This window comes from Cucumis melo, unplaced genomic scaffold (assembly GCF_025177605.1).
Source record: "Cucumis melo cultivar AY unplaced genomic scaffold, USDA_Cmelo_AY_1.0 utg000376l, whole genome shotgun sequence".
Classification (NCBI taxonomy): Eukaryota; Viridiplantae; Streptophyta; class Magnoliopsida; order Cucurbitales; family Cucurbitaceae; genus Cucumis; species Cucumis melo.
The window spans coordinates 23,500-41,333 of record NW_026123946.1 but is presented as its reverse complement, the minus strand read 5'-3'; the positions used below and the strand labels follow the sequence as shown (position 1 = coordinate 41,333).

The window sequence follows — 17,834 nt, the reverse complement described above, 5'->3', positions numbered from 1 at the left end:
AAACATAACACAGTTCAAACTTTATATTTGGGTTCAGTAAAAACCTCAAAAGAAATGGGAAGATGATGGAATTGAAACTTAGACTCAATATGTTGTCGATTATAGTTTGAAAAACTAGCAATTGTAACTCCAAAGTGATAAAAAGGCCCTTGCTTGCCCATATCCTTCTCTTTCTTTTAACAATTTCTCCTCAAGTAGATAAAGCAAATTACAAAACAAAAAAAACTGAGCAAAAAACTAATTTATTCACAAAAATGATACAAAAATGCGAAAATATATATATGATTGGTTTTTTTCTTCAAGCTATTAGGCATAAAACCCTTTTCTAAAAGAAACTCAGAAAAGAAAAATGGCATAAAAAATTTCTGACCTTTTAGTCCAGTCACAATGAGTCTTCCACGTTGCATAACGCTTTGAAAGTTCTTTCTATATCTCTTCTTGTTATAAAGTCATCATGACGGAAAAGGGCATTTTTCAAACCATTTTCTTTTCTTTCTTCTAGATTTAACTCAAAAAATTTCTGACCTTTTAGTCCAGTCACAAAACAAAATTCTTTCAGCCCAAATTCTACTATATGTCCATTGAAGTTGAAAGCAAGGATATTAGTGTTTTTTGTATGGCATTATTTTCTTAATAGAAAATTCATGAATTGTGTGGATATTTTGGCTATTTTAATGTTAAAGAACTGACCAAAAGGACTGTTTGTCAAAACTAGAGAAAGAATTCTTTGGTCTATTTTGGACTTGATCTGATTCAATGTTTTCTAAATTGTAGTATACAGTAATTTTAAGGTTTTTTTGTTCATCTTCCATAATAATGTCATTTGGATAGTGTTTCACCTGTTGAAAGACATAATAAACAGTATGTTTCAAACAAGGTTAAGTTTTAACAAATTTACAAATACAGAGCGCTATACAGAAAAATATACCCAAATATACAATGTTATACAGACAGATATTCACATTCTAGTTTGTTACCTTTATTTCTTTTTCTAGTCTGTTACCTTTATTTCTTTTTCTTTCTTTTGTCTTTACTTTACACTTTATTGATTTTCTACATGCTTGTTGCTTCTTGCTCACCATCTTTTTGTAAAAAAGAAAATTAATATAAATTATTCAATGAAATACAAACAATAAAATATATACAATTAGTATAGAAACAGACGTCTTCGTATGCGGGATAGATCGTGATAGATATAGATAGATCGAAATATATATAGATTTAGACCTTTTTGTATACGAGATAGATAGTGACAGATATATATAGATGATGGAGATATATCGAAATGAATATAGATTCAAACCTCTTTATATACAAATCAAATCATCGATCGCGACAGTTCTGTTGAAGTAGTTACTAGGATATAAACGATTGACGAGGAAGATGATGAATGAAAAAGTCTGAGCAAGTTCCTTCACCTTTTTATAGCCCCTTTCATTTTTATGATATTTTTATAATTACGAGTTATTAGAGTTTTTCTAAATGATCGTTTATACTTGTATATACGATAGTTGAAGCTACTTTACATGATCGTCTATATCTAAACTTTTTTGTCATCTTTTATTGTTTTTTACCTTATCGTTTATATATGGTAATATACAGTATCGTGTATGATGATCGTTTTTTATCGTTTATATTTTCATACATGATCAGACACACATATGTAATATCGTTAAAGATAATTTACACGATCATTTATATCTACTACTAGAAAAATGGATTTTAATGACACTACTAATCAAGACATTGTGTCATTAAAAATAAAAAAAGGATGGGGTGGAGTAAAATGTATCATTAAAAATATAAAATGCAGAATTTTTAATAACACATTTTTTGCGTCGTTATTTAATTTTTTTTGACACAAATTTTACGTCGTTAATTAACAACGTAATTTTTGTGTCATTAAAATATTTTTCTTAAAAAAATAATTATTCCCTTTCGTCGGCAACACTTTCCCTTCCTCTCGCAAACACACTCGCAAAAACCCTTCAAATGCTTTGGCTGACGCAGTCTCTCTCTGGCAAACGCTCTCCAATTCGTGAAAGCACAACTTTCCCTCTCTCTCGCAAACGCTCCAGCCGCCGTAGATCTCGACTTTCTCTCTCTCTTGAAAATGCTCTTGGTGTCATTTGAAGGAGCTCACCAAACGCTCGCAAAAACCCTCGCATCCGCTGTGATACACGTTCGCCGTCGAAATCAACCTCTAGCCACTGCTGTCTCTTCCTCTTCCCTATTCATCTTCGTTCGTCGTCTCAAGTTGTTCGATGCTTCTCCTCCCTCATCCGTTTGATGCAAAATCTAGAAAATATCCATGTGAATCCACATAATGCAGAGGTACAAAAACAACTAAATGAGAATCCATTCCTTTTCTCATCCTTTTCAGTTGGGAGAAGCTCTCTTTTTGTGAGTTATTTTGTTCCTGTATAATTGTTAGATGGAGTTTTTGTTTCTTTAAGGAATTGAAAATTTTTAATGGGTAGCTGTAGGAAGAAATCGACAAAACACATCTGGAAGTGCCTTTCAATCGCAATCACAAGTGCGTTTTTTGTTTCCTTTTTCCGATATTTGTGTTTGTTCTACCGTACAAATATTTAATGGGAAATTTGATGGATTTTCTCTTCTGGGTTCTTATTGTTTCTTTTTTATTAGGTTGGTGGTAAAAATTGTGGCTAAAGTGAAAGATGAACATAAGCTATTTGATGAAATGCGAAGGAGAATTTTAAGTTTTAAGAACCACAAGTATTTGTAAGTAGTAGTTGGTTAATGAATAAGCAATCTTAAGGCTGTTTGTATGGATAAAGTAAAACAATTGGGATTGTTATTTCTAATCCAAGGGTTTCTTTTTTAAACAAGGAGCATTTGGAGCATTTTCAAGTTCTTGCAGAACTACAAGTCCCTTACGTAATTGAGCAAGATGATGAGCAAGGACTCTATGTTTTTTTCTTTGATTCGTTTTACCTTCTTATGTTTTTGGTCCTTTTTTTTACTATCGGCCATAAGTTAAGTTCATTGTTTTAGAATTACCTTGGATATTTGAACACAAGCTCAAAATTGATATTTTCCTAAGAGAGAATCTTACGCTTTTCATTATTATTATTACTATTATTTTTAAGAAGTAGAAAACAAGATTTCATTCTTAGCACTAAACAAAATTCTTAAATATAAATTTGAATTTTATGTCCATGGAAATAGTTTATTGGTTGGACCATACGTGCTAAGATTTCTAAATATTAAAATAAAAGGCTCAAGTTAGTCCTGAACGTTAGATTTTCAATTTTGTGTCTATTAGATTTCTTACAGATTTAAAGTTTACCGACTAAATTTGTTATTTAACCATACATAGTATTCTGCATTAATCATTCATTGTTTATGCAAGTGCTGAATTTTTCTTTGAACAGATTCTGAATAGATCATTACACTTTTTCTTGTTTTGATTGAATATACTTTTTGACCAACATTCTGCCGTATTTATCTTCTTATAGAGGTTAACTAACTGTTGCTACATTTGCAGCTGGTCGGTGGAGATGCCGATTGATTTCTATATAAACGGCACAGCTATATCAGTATGTCTTAAATTCCTCATCATTTACCCTTGTTGTTTCGGTGTCTGCACTCAATTAGCCAGTGAACCTATATTTTTAACGAGACCATCAAATTAGACATTAATGAAACTTGTACACAAGGGTAGGTGCAATATATATGAATATCAAAATAACGTTATCGTTTGTTATCGTTTAGCGTTTATTTTTTATCGTTTATATATATTTGGTAATTTACAAGATCGTGTATCAATTGTATATTATTCTACATGATGGCGTCTAATAATCGTTTATTAACATTAATCGGGCGCGCGGACAATTAATCGCACATTTATTAGGGTATTTTTGGTATTTCACATGGTGGGTCTATGGATTTTTCGTTTCTGAAATTGTTCTATAGAGTGTAAATAATTTTCCACTTTGTTATGTTATTGAATAGACCCCTCGTAAATATGTTATCGGTTTGTTAAATTTTTTTATAAAAAAACCCTAAATTCAATTCACTATTTTCTTTTTCTTATTGAGTATTAGTTTGGATTTTTTCTATTAGTTTGATTTGCTTTTTTTCTAAAAGTTTTGTTTAATTTATGGTTGGCAACAATACCGATAAAATCGAAGCTGACATTATCGGAAAATATTGGCATACACGATTGGTATAACTAAGAGGAATTTCCAATGGCATCCCCTAAAAATGGGCTACATTAAAATATACTGAAATCTTGCCCATGTTATATGCATATTGTATGCACAATCTTTCTCTTGTTTTCTAATCCATTTTAGTTTGAATAAAAAGGAACACACACAAGTTCCATTGGTTTACCTTGCTTCTAACTAAATCTATTGAATTTATTTTGTATACAAAGTTTGACTTGCAAACTAAAAATGTTTTTCAATTATTCAATAACTAAAATACTTCTAAAATTTTGTAATCTAAAAAAGAAATACAATTGAGATTGAGAATATGTTTTCGTTTAAAAGAGTCAAAGCTTGATTATTACGATGCTTAATGAATTAATTAACCTCCTTAATCTATATACACTCGATTATATGTGATCAATATATCCAATATTAAATGATAGAACAAATTAAAAGTGAGATTCAATCATTTGACATAACATTTTTTCCATTAGAAAATAGTTTTATACTCTATCTCTATATTAATTGTAATATTAAAAAATGGTTTTTAGAAAACACTTTTTTTTTGACAAATTTGTTGTCCCTGTTTAATTTGGACATGTTTATAAGTGGTTTTAGAATGGTTGAAATTGTTTTCTCTACGATTTCAAAATCATTATAAAATATTTTTTTAATCATTCAAATTAATTTCGATAGTATTATAATTATATTGATTTTAAAAGTCTAAAATTATATATAAATATTTAAATAGCAAAAATGATTTTAACAATTTCAACGTGAATTCCAATATACTTATTGTCATGGATCTGTGTGCTATGTATAGATCGTCGGGGTTTGATAGAGATTAAAATTGGACACCATACAACAAGTTTTATTTCAATCCACTAAAATAACGAGTAATAGATAGGTAAGTGTAATAAAAATCATTCACCTTTAAAATAGCAATAAAATGGTCGACACTAGTAGATTAATTAATGTTGATCAAAGGTGCTAAACTAATTAAACAAAAATCTAGAAAACTCGATGTTGACTCTGGAAACGAACACGCCCCATAGTGGGTTGCTACTTGCTAGTACCATAACCTCAACCTTGGAACTTCAATTCTTATCTATGCTAAGACAGGTAACATATCCCTAGCTAACCCTAGAGGACCTTATAATATAATTATAAAATTATATATTACATAGTTCTAAGACCTGTCTACAAACAACTTGATGGCTGAACTAAACCAGCAGCACTTCCTTCAGCATGACTACATGAAGCTTCAGCTGCTTCATTCTTATAACTCAACTCCACATCCTCCAAAGTTATGTCATTGCATGGAAATTTCGAGCTACAATCGAATTTCATCGCAACTTGCGTCGCTGATGTTCCGTGTATGTTTCGATATGTCACATCGCTGATTTTAACTCCAGAATCCTAATTATACAAAAAGAATAAATAAGATAAGAAATATTCTATAGAAAAAAAAAAGTTGTGATTAGATAACTAAATTGCTTGCATAAACATGCATTGAAAAAAAAAAACTTTTTTAAAACGGAAATCCATACTGACCTGTCCAGGACAACCTTTGTTGTCGGGGCAATAATTTTGATCAATAATGATAGGATTTTCCACATTGACCATTACAATGTCTTGAAAGATAACGCTTCTTGCAAATCCATTGCTCGGCTTTCCCCATGTTTTAATTCTGACCCCATTTTGTGTGTTTGTGAATGTAGCAGATTTAACTGTTACATTCTCAACACCATCTTCTTGCACTTCTCTTCCTAAACTCCCAATGCTGATAACCAAATAAAAGTTATATCTTAGCTTTAATTGTCAAGGTTAAACTTTTATTAATTTTTTTCAATTGAGTACCTGATTCCATGTCCAGGTCCACAAGCAACATTCTCAATCCACAAGTTCGACGTGCCAGGACCTATTGAAATGCAATCGTCGCCCGTGCCAATTATAGAGTTGAGGATAGTAACCGTTGAGGATAATGCTACGTGAATGCCGTCGGTGTTTGGGCTATTACCAGCAGCTGATATCTTCAGTCCTTGTGCTTTCACATTTTGACAACCATTGATTACTATGTGGAACATTTGACTATTTAGTGACGTTAAGCCACTAACCATTATATTCTTTGAATTGGAAAATTCCAACGACTGCACCAGAGGAGGAAAAAATAATATTTGACAATGTTTTATAATTAGAAAGAAAATCTCCGTGGAAGGAAATAAATAAAAATGGTAACTTACGTAAAAAAAACATGGGCTAAAATATATATGGTTCAATTTTAGTCCACTAATCGCTGCTCAAAGTCTTTTTCATTTTTTTAAATAAACTAAATTTTTATATAAAAAATTGTAATATGTCATATGTGTATAAATTAAAAGTACATAGTTAAAATTGGAGACTAAATAATATTTGGACAAATTTAATTTACCGTGGCTCCGGAGGGGCAAGAGCTTTTGGAATTCTTGCAAGCCCATAATCCAAATCCTTGGGCATCAAGAACGCCACCAAACACGTTAACACCATCAACACGTTTAAAAGTGATCCAATTTCCTGAATTTGCAATCACAGCATAGTTTGATGGAGCCAAAAGCGTCCCATCAATTCGTATAGTGATATCATTATTATTGCAAGGCCCTTCAAATGCTATACTTTTCACATAGAATCTCCCTTTTGGAACATAAATGGACACGGCTGTCGTTGCACGACATGCACTAGCCCAAGCTTCCTCGAACGCCTGCGATGAGTCGGTTCCGATGTTGGGTTTTGCACCGAAATCGACTACGTTAAAGGTGGAAGCCGAGGCCAAAGTGAGGAAGAGGAAAAGAATGAATAAGGTTTTGTGAAGAGCCATAATAAAGTGAGACGAAAGAGTTGAGAATGTGGGTGTGTTGTGGTGGGGAAATTGGATGGGTTTTGAGGGGTTTATATAGACTACAGAGGGGGGGAGAAATATAACTAATTCCTTTGTTGGAAAATTTAGGTCTAAAAGGATGTTTCTCTTATGCTTTTTTAAAATTTTAAAAAAAAAAAAAAAAAAAAAAAAAAAAAAAAAAAAAAAAAACTTCGAAAATTGAGGATTGATTGAAAAGGAGTTTTCTTTATTTATGGCTTTAATCACTGAATGTGGGCAAATGAAATGACCAATATGGCCTCACATGTTTTCTTTCTTTCTTTTTTCGTTTTGGAGGAAAAAAAATGTTGAACCCTTACGCAATGTGTGCCTTAATTCCTTCTCATTATGTCAAAATAATTTGAAGTTTAGGGTTCTTCAAAATAAAACAAATAAATTAAAATAATATATATAGATTTTGAAGATAAACAACTCAAAAGGAAAAATAAAAAATAATAATAAAGCACTCAGGATAAGGAGTTTGAATGATGGTAAATTCTTGGCCCTTTTAAAGCTTTCCGTGTAGTATGTTGAGTCGAAAAAAATAAAAATAATTGAGGTAAAATGACATAAACTATGGTGTTTGTAACAACTATACTTCTAAATTTGTAATTTGATCCATCATTATTGTCGAACTATATGGTTTATTATAATTACAAATCTTCTATTTCCTTCGATTTATCATTTTATGATTTGTTAATTATTGGTTGAAATCAACTATTCCTATGTAAGTATTTTATTAATATTTTCTTTAAATTAAAATAATTGATTTTTTTCATCAATGTTTTAATCGTCGATTTCAAATATTTTTTATTGCAACAATAAACCAAACCAATGGAAACGGATATGTACTGTTTGATATGCAAATTAAAGAAAAGCTGAAAAGATATGTCTGACAATGTCTTCAAGCCTCTTTTGGTAATCTCTTCTTTAAGGAAGACGACGTCACCCGACTTTGTCTGAATGACCTGGATTGATCTGACCATGCAACTACTGCTGATTCTCCGGGATAGGATGCATCCAGGGACTTACTTTCGGCTTCCCCGCCATCAATTGCTCAAGCATTCTATCTCGTTGATTCTGTTGGTCGCAGTAAGAATTCCTGATCGTAAACAATCTTCGCTAACTGCGTTGGCCTGCGGTTGGTCACGCCGCTTCAGTCACCTGTCATCTTCATCACCTCCCCTTCAATCGAAGATTACCTAAATTGACGATTACATTGATAGACTGGATTGGAAGACAAATTCTTTTTTTTTTTTAATTGCTAAACTAAACCAAATCGAATGTGTGTATTTATATTAGAAAATAAATCCTAACAATTAATATTAATTATATTCAATATTAATTATATATTATGGTGCATTTATATTTGTTATTTAGAAAAAGGACTAATAATTATTATAGACATCGTAGGTTTGGTATCGAGAAAAGTGTTAACAAAAGATGTCTAATTTTAATCTATAAAATAAAGAAATTATATAGACCCAATTCTGGTATGAAAATAGCAAAATTGCTCAATCCAGAATATTTAGAACAAAACAAAGAATAGTCAAAATAACACATGAAAGTCAATGGTATGGGTTATTTATTTATAAAACCGATTAATTTAATTTAGTTCTCTTCGTTGCTCTCAAATTAAAAAAGTGAAACCAACTTTTAATCGTATCTAAACCTATATCAATAATATACGATATGTTGATATTTGAATTTTGTAACTTACATTAAAACATCACTAATGAAGTATAAAATATAATTTTAGTAATTTTAATAAAATTTTATTTTTTTTTCATTACTTCTATTCATTTGGTTGATTTTCTTTTTAAACTCTAAAGTGGTCATTCGCGAATAGACTTTTCTTTCTCTTTCGTTATAGTTAGTGATCTTTTGGGGAGGGGGTTTAATAGTCCTACATGTGTTGCATGTTACTATAAGGATAATACTTAAAAAGTGTATTTCAAGCATCGTCTATTTTTATGTTTTTTTTTTTCACCACACATCTAAAATATTTTTTAAAAAAGAAAAATAAATTGCTATATAGCAAGTTATGATGGAACATTTTAACAGAATACATGTAGATGATCTTTAATAGACATTAGATATTTTTTTTAGAATATTTTAATATTTTTCATGCGAATTGCAAAAAATTATATATAAAAATGGGTGAGGTCTCAAACGCAGTCAAATATTATAAACTTGATACATTATTTATGTTCTTAGAAAATAATTTTATTTTCATTTCCTTTTCATATTTTACATATAATATAATTTCTCAATATATATTTGTACATAATATCTTTCTCATATCTTTCAAATTAGATAGAATTGTAATATTTTGATTATTGTATTTTTATTTCGTAAGAATTCTATTCTCCATTCTTAATTCTTGCAATTCAATACTTTCTGTTGCTCCAATTTGTGTGATGATGCACAATTGCTCCAATCCCCCATACTTTCTGTTGCCTTCAACACACACAGCATTTCATCATCATCATCATCATCATCATCATCATCATCATCATCATCATCATCATCATCATCATGCTTTCAACCTCTCCCTTTTCATCCATTATTTCCTTTAATATTTTTTTCAATTTCTCCATATTTCAAATATTTGTGCTATCTTCCCCAATTTTATTTTATTATTTATTATTATACTTTTATTATTATTATTATTATTATTATTATTATTATTATTATTATTTATAACTATTATACTTATACTTAGCTTGATTAACAAGCTACTTTTGCAAATCATCCCAAATATTCTTTTAAATTATGGTTGATTTTAGATCAAAGATATACTAATAATATCAAACATTAATGATAGAAGTGACAGAGTCTAAAAAATAATAAGATATAGGTGAAGAATACCATCTTAAAACGAAAATACTTCTACAAGAGAGGATTGACTTGAACAATGTCCAATTCAATCAAATAAACAGCAAATAACATGTTCCCTTACATGGCTCAACTCAAAGCACATGATTGTCCAGGTCAACCCTAGCCAAATGTCAAATTATGTTCTAGTGAGTTAAATCATTATCTAACATCAACTATGAAATTGACTGATAGAACCAAGATTTGAATGGTTCTTAGTTAACTTGAAATTATTCTAATAATATAATTTCATACAAGAGGACGAAAATTCATATTATAAAAAATTGAAAAGTAAAGAAACTGCAAATATGTAGATACAATATATTAATTAATTATAAAAATTTAAAATTACTTTCAAAATCATAAATACTATAAAGTTATTTAAAAAAAAAAAAACAGATATTTTTTATATAATTTTGGAAGAGGTATTTTCATGGAAAGGAGTATTTGACATGGAATTTTGAAACATTATTATGAGATAAATTGAAAAAGACTATCATATTATATATGACAGACTCAAAGAGTGTAAAATCAATTTGGTTTAGTTTGAAAAATTTGGAATTGGATAAAAAGAAAAGAGAGAGTACGGGAGGGGGTAGGACTGTCATTTGAGAAAGTGGAACAAATAAGGAGAGGAAAAAATGGAAGAAAATAGAACGGAAAATGTGGAAGGGCGCAAGAGGTGGAGGATAAAACGGAGAAGAAATTACTAATTTTGTCCTTTTCACATTACGACATGTCGTCTCCTCTTCCACCTAATCCTTAGGCAATAACCATTGTATTCTACCCATATGCAAATGCATTTTACACTCCTCATTTCTTTTTTTAAAAAAAGAGAGAATGAATGTTTTAAAAAAGAGTTCAATCAACAAAAAGTTTCAGAAAATGGAGAGAATAGCTCAAAGTCAAGAGACAATGGAGTTCTTAATAAGGGCGTACATCAATCGAATTAGAAGTAAATCAAGGACTAATCCAAAGACCTTGAATCAGTAAAAATTGAACTCTGTCAGTTAAACGTCCATGGACCAACTCAACCCGACCCGACCTAACTTCCTGGTTAGGTCACCAAGTTGCTTTTTTTTTTTCATAATTTAGAATATTTTTCATTCTTTCCTTTTCTACTAAAATTGAAATTTGCACTAAACAAATGTCATATTTATGTAAATGATCTAAATATGTTATATTAATTTTTAAAAAATTTTATAATCAAACAAACAAGTGAAGTCCAAGTGTTTTTTACCTCAAATAAATGAAACCTAAATTTGTGTAAAATGCATGACTACATACAAATCCATTCAAAATAAGAAATGAAAAACATTCAAAAGTATTCTAGGCAAAGTTTAAGTCTACATTCAAATTCATTCGTTATAATAATAATTATTATTATTCATATTACTACTCTACTAGTAAATGGGTTTTTTAAAAAAAAAATATAAAAGACCAGTAAAATATTTACACTCTATAGAATAATTTTGAAAACGAAAAAAGTTCACATGGACAGTGTATATCGCCATCTACCAAAGAAGGTAAGTAGCAAGGATATGGCTAACACGCGAGGAGGAGCTTGGAGACAAACTCCACCTTGGTGAGATAACTTCCATCATTTATGTCTCCAAAGGAGAACAAGTATGGGTATTAGGTGTCTAGAGGTTGTCACCCTTAAATGAGAAGCTCTATAAGTCTTGTAAGTGAAGCGTTCTAGGTATAACTAGTTTAAGACAGCTTGGTCATTTGGATCCCGAGAGGTGAGCAAGTGTGACGTTTGAAGACACCAAGAGGTGCTCGCCTTCGTCATAAGCTGGTCAACTTAGTTATATCGCATCAAGATTCTCTTATTGCTTAATCGCCTGGTAATGCACAGACTTTCCTTCACCCCCTTCTTTTATACAAGTTAGTTCACAATTTCATCTCGCATCCATCTTAATTTTTCTTTACAGATTCTCTAGTGTAGATAAGTAGACAGAGTTAAATTTACATTCTTTCACACTGTATAGGTTATTCATTTTATATTGCCTAAACCCCTAGTGAATCCTAGATCTAAGTTTTGATATCAATTCTCTGTGTTCAACTCTGGATCACTCATATAAACCTATTGTTTCGCTCACACTTGGACAAGCAACAGAAAAATTTGCACTCAACGAGGACTTAGAAGTTACATGATGAAGAGATACATAGAGAGTATCTATGCAATGACCATGATTAATGACTCTTCAAGTAGATTTAAATACCAACGTAAGCAACAACATGATTCTCTTAAGCTCCAAAGCTAAATTAGCTGGCAACAAGTCTAAGTTTTTGGTACCGTTGGGTTGGCACGACAAGCAGTCGTCTCTACTAATTTGGAGAAATCAATCCACTATGCACAAGCTATTATAGGAGTACGAATATCCTCTCGTAATCCTTCTTCAAATCGCTTGCACCTTTCATCCTCATCCTCAATCACACTAGTGGCGTACTTAGATAGTTCTCTATACTTCTTCTTATATTCAGCAATAGTCATTGAGCTCTTAGTGAGCTTCAAGAACCTTACACAGTAACAACCTCCACCCAATCCAACCCAGTGAGTGGAAAATTTTTAGAAGTAAAAGCTCGTAAAACATGCTCTAAAAAATGTGTAAATATGCATCGATAATGAAATAATAATTAAAACGTTATCATCACATAATACTATAAATCAAAAGTAATGCCTACAAACCTGTACTCAATCCAACCATGGTAGAATATTAAATAAATGACCCAAAATAGTCCACACGTGACCCATATCCACATGGAAAAACAGAACCAAACTGAGCTCATGCATATTTAGTACCTTCTACAGTAACAACCTTGATTCAACCATGCTCATATGTGCACATAGACCCACCGACCATCGGTTAGCTATTCTAAAATTCAAATCTAGCATTAAAATATAATATGTAATGTTAAAATCAAGCATAAACTTAATGGGTATTCCAAATGACCTAAAAAGACAACCTCGAACCTTGAGAATCTTACTCTAAGTGGTGGATTTGAAAGAAACATGGACACCGTGGCTAACTTGATCTTCGGTTGGTTGGGTGATGGCGTGACATTTTAAGATATGGTACAAGGTAAGCAGGACAACAATGGCACGGTGGCAATGATGGTGTTCACGGGACGTCAATGAGCGGATGTGCAACTTAGCAATGGTGATGGAGAGGGATGGTGAGCGGAAGAGAATGACAGAGAGATAGGGAGAGATGACAACGAGAGGAAGGAGTCGATGAAGGGAAAAGATTCGAGAAGAGGGGTTACGTGCTCGAAAGAATTTCCCGATTTCTTTCTTTTTAAAAAAGTAATAATAAATAGAAAATGACCATAATGCCCCTTCCTTCAAATTAAACTCACTTTTTACCCTTATCTTCATTCTTTTTGAATACCTAATAAAGTTTCCAAATCATTACCAAAATAAAATTGATTCTAAAATTTTCTCATCAAAATGATTCAACCCATAAAGAATTTACAATTGGATTCTACTTGTTTTTCACAACTTAGGAAAAATTAATATAATTAAAAGGAGAATAAAATGAGAGCTTACATCTACGGCCCTTGACTTGGGTGTCGCGACACTTCGTGTTTTTATGGGTATTGCCTTCAAGTGCCATCCTTTGGTATTGTGGCGCTTTTCTTTTGATTATTTAAAAAATGCCACTCTAACGTTTCTTGGTCCGTTCTTGCTTGCTTTAGCTTCACTTTGAGTGATTTTCATTGTGTTGGGCTCGTTGTGATGTCTAGATCAATATTTCCTATAAAATAGGAGATCTATTGAACAAGTAATTAAATAGAGGATAGTTAAGTTACAAAAAGTAAGTCAAATATAGCCCCAACAACTAAATGAAAGCGCAAAACATACCCAACTAAAACTATAACATTTTGAAACTCATAAAAAATTTATATTAAAATAAAAGAGTTAGTGGAGAAGTATATGATTGTTTATTTCCATACTTTATAAAAATGTATATTCCATACAATGAACAAAAAGATCTTATGACAATGTCTAGCTTTGATTAACTAAAGGTCCTAATTATCATTCCATGAACCAACCTTAACGACAAAAAAGTAATCATCAATGTAACTAGAAATCTAATGAATAATACACAACAAAAGAAGAGATGTGATAGCCCAAAAGAGGGTTAATTAGGTGGGAGAGACGTGAAATTATGTTTCATTCCTAAAAAGGAGTTTTTCTATTTGGTAATTCATTTCCTTGGACAATTATACTTCCCATCATTGTCCAACACTCCTCCTCCTCCTCATATATCAATTACATTTCCCAACGTCACTTCATATTTACCTCTTCTATCTTAAGTGAGCCATATTTTGGTCAATGTCTAACCACTTTTAAACTCAACTTCCTAACTAATTTCATGAAAAAAACACTTACACCACTATTATTCAAGATATATACACTTGGTGATCGAACGCACATTTATAACCTAACACGTCATGTCAATTTCTTTTATGAACCACACATTATTCTTAAATGTTACTGCTATCATATTTGTAGTGTACGATGAAAATTAGGTAGTATGGAAAATTCTCCCTTACTCTGTAGTATTAAATAAATTCTCATATGTTTTGCATCCTCCAAATTATCCTATAATAGTTTGTCATGCAGCAAACTATTCCTTTATATATTTTTAAATGTTATTTTTGTTGCCTGGTTAGTTTAAAGGAAAATGCACACATTTATTTAAGAAACGCAAGCAAACCAAAATTATTGACAAATATAGCACAATAATTCGGTGTAGTCATGGCTCTACCTATTTGTGCCTATATCCCATTCGTTTATCACATGGTAATAAATTAATAATCTAACTTTTTTTTTTTGTAAAATGTAAAAAGTTCTTAAAATAACAGTTACTAATTAGATAACTCGTGGACTACACAAAGGTATTTATAGCCTAGGCTAGGCTACATCCTTTGCAAAATAATAGCAAAATTGAGATATCCAAACTTTCATAGTCAATCATCGACATACTATATCACTGGCAGTAGTCTACTGACCGGTAAACTACCTCATTGATAGAATTTGCTTTATTTTAAAATTTTGTAATGGACTTGATTATTAACATTAAAAATATTACTCATTACCTTTATCCTTCTATGATCCTTCTATGTATATTAGTTGGGCTGCACCTAAAGATTTATTTTTTATGTTTTCCTACAAATTTTTTATGAAGGCATATTTATAAACTAAGTTGGGACCGAGAAAATAGTTGTAAATTGGCCAACATGCAAGTATTTTGTCTTATTATGAGTTTATAAATATGCCTTCACAGCCCTTTTTATTTTTCCCATACTTTGGCAAAAGACTATCCCTTTGTAGATTTTTAAGATTTGAAATGATGGTTGTTGTTATAATTTTCCTTGCTCTTCTGTTAAAGAAGCACGCCTTGACTGCTGCTGCTGGTGGATTGACGTTTGATATCGTCAATCTTGGAGCCAAGCCGGATGGTAAGACCGATGCCTCTCATGCGTTGCAGTCTGCATGGGCTCGTGCATGCTCCTCTACAGTTGCGTCTACCGTTTATGTGCCCAAAGGAAGATTCTACGTTCAAAGTGGTAACTTTATTGGACCTTGTAACTATAATTCTATCACCTTTCTCATCAACGGCACACTTGTGGCTTCTTCGAATTTTAAGGTTCTGGCCAAATCAAGAACCTGGATTTCTTTCTCACGTATAAATGCACTTTCCATTTATGGTGGCATTCTTGATGGCCAAGGAACTACCTTGTGGGCTTGCAAAAACTCAGGGATCAACACTTGCTCTCTTGGCGCAACAGTATGCAAATTTAAATAAAATTTGAATATTCCTTTTTAGGGTTTTATCTATCATTAATAATAATCAATGTTGTTTTGTTTGTTTTCTAATTTCCAGACGTTGGAAGTTTCAGATTCACAGAATATATTGATCAATGGATTATCTTCAGTTAACAGCCAAATGTATCACATTGTTGTGTATGACTGTCAAGACGTGAAGATTCAAGGAGTGAAAGTCTTAGCTGCCAGCAATAGCCCCAACACTGATGGCATTCATGTGGAGAGATCATCAAATGTTACCATTCTCAATTCAAACATTCGCACCGGGGACGACTGCATCTCAATTGGCCCTGGGACTTCCCATTTATGGATGGAAAGACTTGCATGTGGACCTGGACATGGAATCAGGTAAGCTATAGGGATAAATGACAAAAAAAAAAAAAAAAAAAAATCAAATGAGTGTCTCTCATAATAATCCTTTATACTTGATTTTTAAGAGGTATTCTTACAAATTTTAATTAAATTGTAAATAACATTTTACGGGTGTTAATGTTATCTTTGCACTTACAATGACAAAGTGAGTGGGAATGTGAAATTTGTGTTGTAGCATTGGGAGTTTGGGGAAATGGTGGGAAGAGGCTGGAGTGGAAAATGTGACATTAAAAACAGCTCATTTCAACGGAACAATGAATGGAGTGAGGATTAAATCTTGGGGAAGGCCCAGCAATGGGTTTGCAAAGAACATTCTTTTTCAACACATTGTTTTTGACAATGTCAACAACCCTCTCATCATTGATCAAAATTACTGCCCACATAACCAAGGCTGCCCCGGTCAGGTAACCATTTCCTCATTCATTCCGATCATAAATGTTCAAACCATATATCAAAAGAAATTTAATGCATTCTTTAATTCTTTATCAAATTCTTAAATCATAATTTTTTGGTGAAAATTTTTTATTTTTCTTATTTAAATATTTTGTTTATGTTAGAGGTAACATACATGATAGTGCATAAACATATCGGATCCAAGTATTACTTATATATATTATATATATGTATGAATGTATGGTGTTAATTTTTAAAAAAAAATCACGTGTTAAGAAATATAATATATAATTGTACAAAATTATAAATGTAATTAACTACTCGTCTTTAAATTTAGATGTTTATGGACTTTATTATACGTTATAAAAGTTTTCAAAAACTGAATTGTAACTCAACTTTATTTTATGCTTCAAAGTTTCCATTCAAGATTATTTCAAGATATTAAAAACAATTCCACCTCATGTAATAGTAATTACTTTTACTACATAACTTCAAAATTAGTTGTTTACTATAATTTGCTTCAAAGTTTTTTTGGAGATTTCATTTTCTTTCTTTCTTTTCCATCGTTATTATTTCAAACTGTTGTAACAGTAATATATATACATATAATATGAATATATTAGGCTTCTGGAGTAAAGATTAGTAATGTAAGATATGAAGACATCCATGGAACGTCAGCTACTGAAGTAGGTATAAACTTTGAGTGTAGCCCTGCAAGGCCATGCAACGAAATAAGATTGAAAGATGTAAAGTTGATATTCAAGGATCAAATTGCCCAAGCATCGTGTGAATATGCAACAGGAACTACCTTGGGTCTAGTTCAACCTTCTAATTGCTTAGTATAGCAAATGTAATTCACTTTAGGTTCAACAATATCAGTATTGGGCATTGAATGTAATTTCATATCTAGAATTGGAAAGATGTAAGGTGTTAGAATCAATTCCTCACTATATTCATTTTGACCAAAATAAGCTTTAAAATAATATATGAGGTCTATGTCACTTATGTATCTTATCATTACCTTCTCATGTTTTATATACTTTTAAATGTCTAAATTATACTACGCTTCATTTAATTATTTCGATAAATTCTAATTTTGAGCCTTCGTTAGTTTGAGGAACTAATGAATTTTTTATCAAATTTAGTAAATCTAAAAGCTCGATTAAGTACGCTTGTTTGCTTGAACCGTTACTATATCACTTTCACAAAGTTACTTGAATTTTTGATAGCTTTATTAGGATCAATCTAACGGGGAATCTAATAGAAAATTAATCAATTAAAA

At 31.2% G+C, this 17,834-nt stretch overlaps 3 protein-coding genes across 9 annotated transcripts; 2 read left to right on the top strand and 1 right to left on the bottom strand.

Annotated features, from left to right (window-relative positions):
- The first annotated feature begins 1,950 nt into the window (after positions 1 to 1,950).
- On the top strand, positions 1,951 to 3,807 carry LOC127145954 (uncharacterized). 7 transcript variants are annotated; one of them, XR_007817642.1, is made up of 5 exons: positions 1,951 to 2,334; positions 2,481 to 2,536; positions 2,650 to 2,745; positions 2,854 to 2,901; positions 3,512 to 3,807. XR_007817642.1 is itself a non-coding variant. In XM_051080738.1 (5 exons), exons 1-5 carry the CDS (start codon positions 2,290 to 2,292, stop codon positions 3,657 to 3,659), a joined length of 387 nt encoding a protein of 128 aa, XP_050936695.1. In that variant the 5' UTR covers positions 1,951 to 2,289; the 3' UTR covers positions 3,660 to 3,807. The 7 variants fall into 7 exon arrangements, 4 of the variants coding, with proteins under 4 accessions (XP_050936695.1, XP_050936694.1, XP_050936693.1 ...); XM_051080738.1 differs by having other exon boundaries at positions 2,487 to 2,536; XM_051080737.1 differs by having other exon boundaries at positions 1,951 to 2,403; positions 2,487 to 2,536; positions 2,857 to 2,901.
- Positions 3,808 to 5,083: 1,276 nt separating this feature from the next.
- Positions 5,084 to 7,070, bottom strand: LOC127145952 (polygalacturonase-like). Its single transcript, XM_051080735.1, has 4 exons — positions 6,607 to 7,070; positions 6,036 to 6,325; positions 5,730 to 5,958; positions 5,084 to 5,594 (listed from the first exon to the last, which is right to left on the bottom strand). The coding sequence occupies exons 1-4, from the start codon at positions 7,027 to 7,029 to the stop codon at positions 5,376 to 5,378; spliced, it is 1,161 nt and encodes a 386-aa protein (XP_050936692.1). The 5' UTR covers positions 7,030 to 7,070; the 3' UTR covers positions 5,084 to 5,375.
- A 7,762-nt stretch (positions 7,071 to 14,832) lies between these two features.
- On the top strand, positions 14,833 to 17,553 carry LOC127145951 (polygalacturonase-like). Its single transcript, XM_051080734.1, has 4 exons — positions 14,833 to 15,749; positions 15,846 to 16,135; positions 16,335 to 16,563; positions 17,176 to 17,553. Exons 1-4 carry the CDS (start codon positions 15,234 to 15,236, stop codon positions 17,395 to 17,397), a joined length of 1,257 nt encoding a protein of 418 aa, XP_050936691.1. The 5' UTR covers positions 14,833 to 15,233; the 3' UTR covers positions 17,398 to 17,553.
- Positions 17,554 to 17,834: the final 281 nt, after the last annotated feature.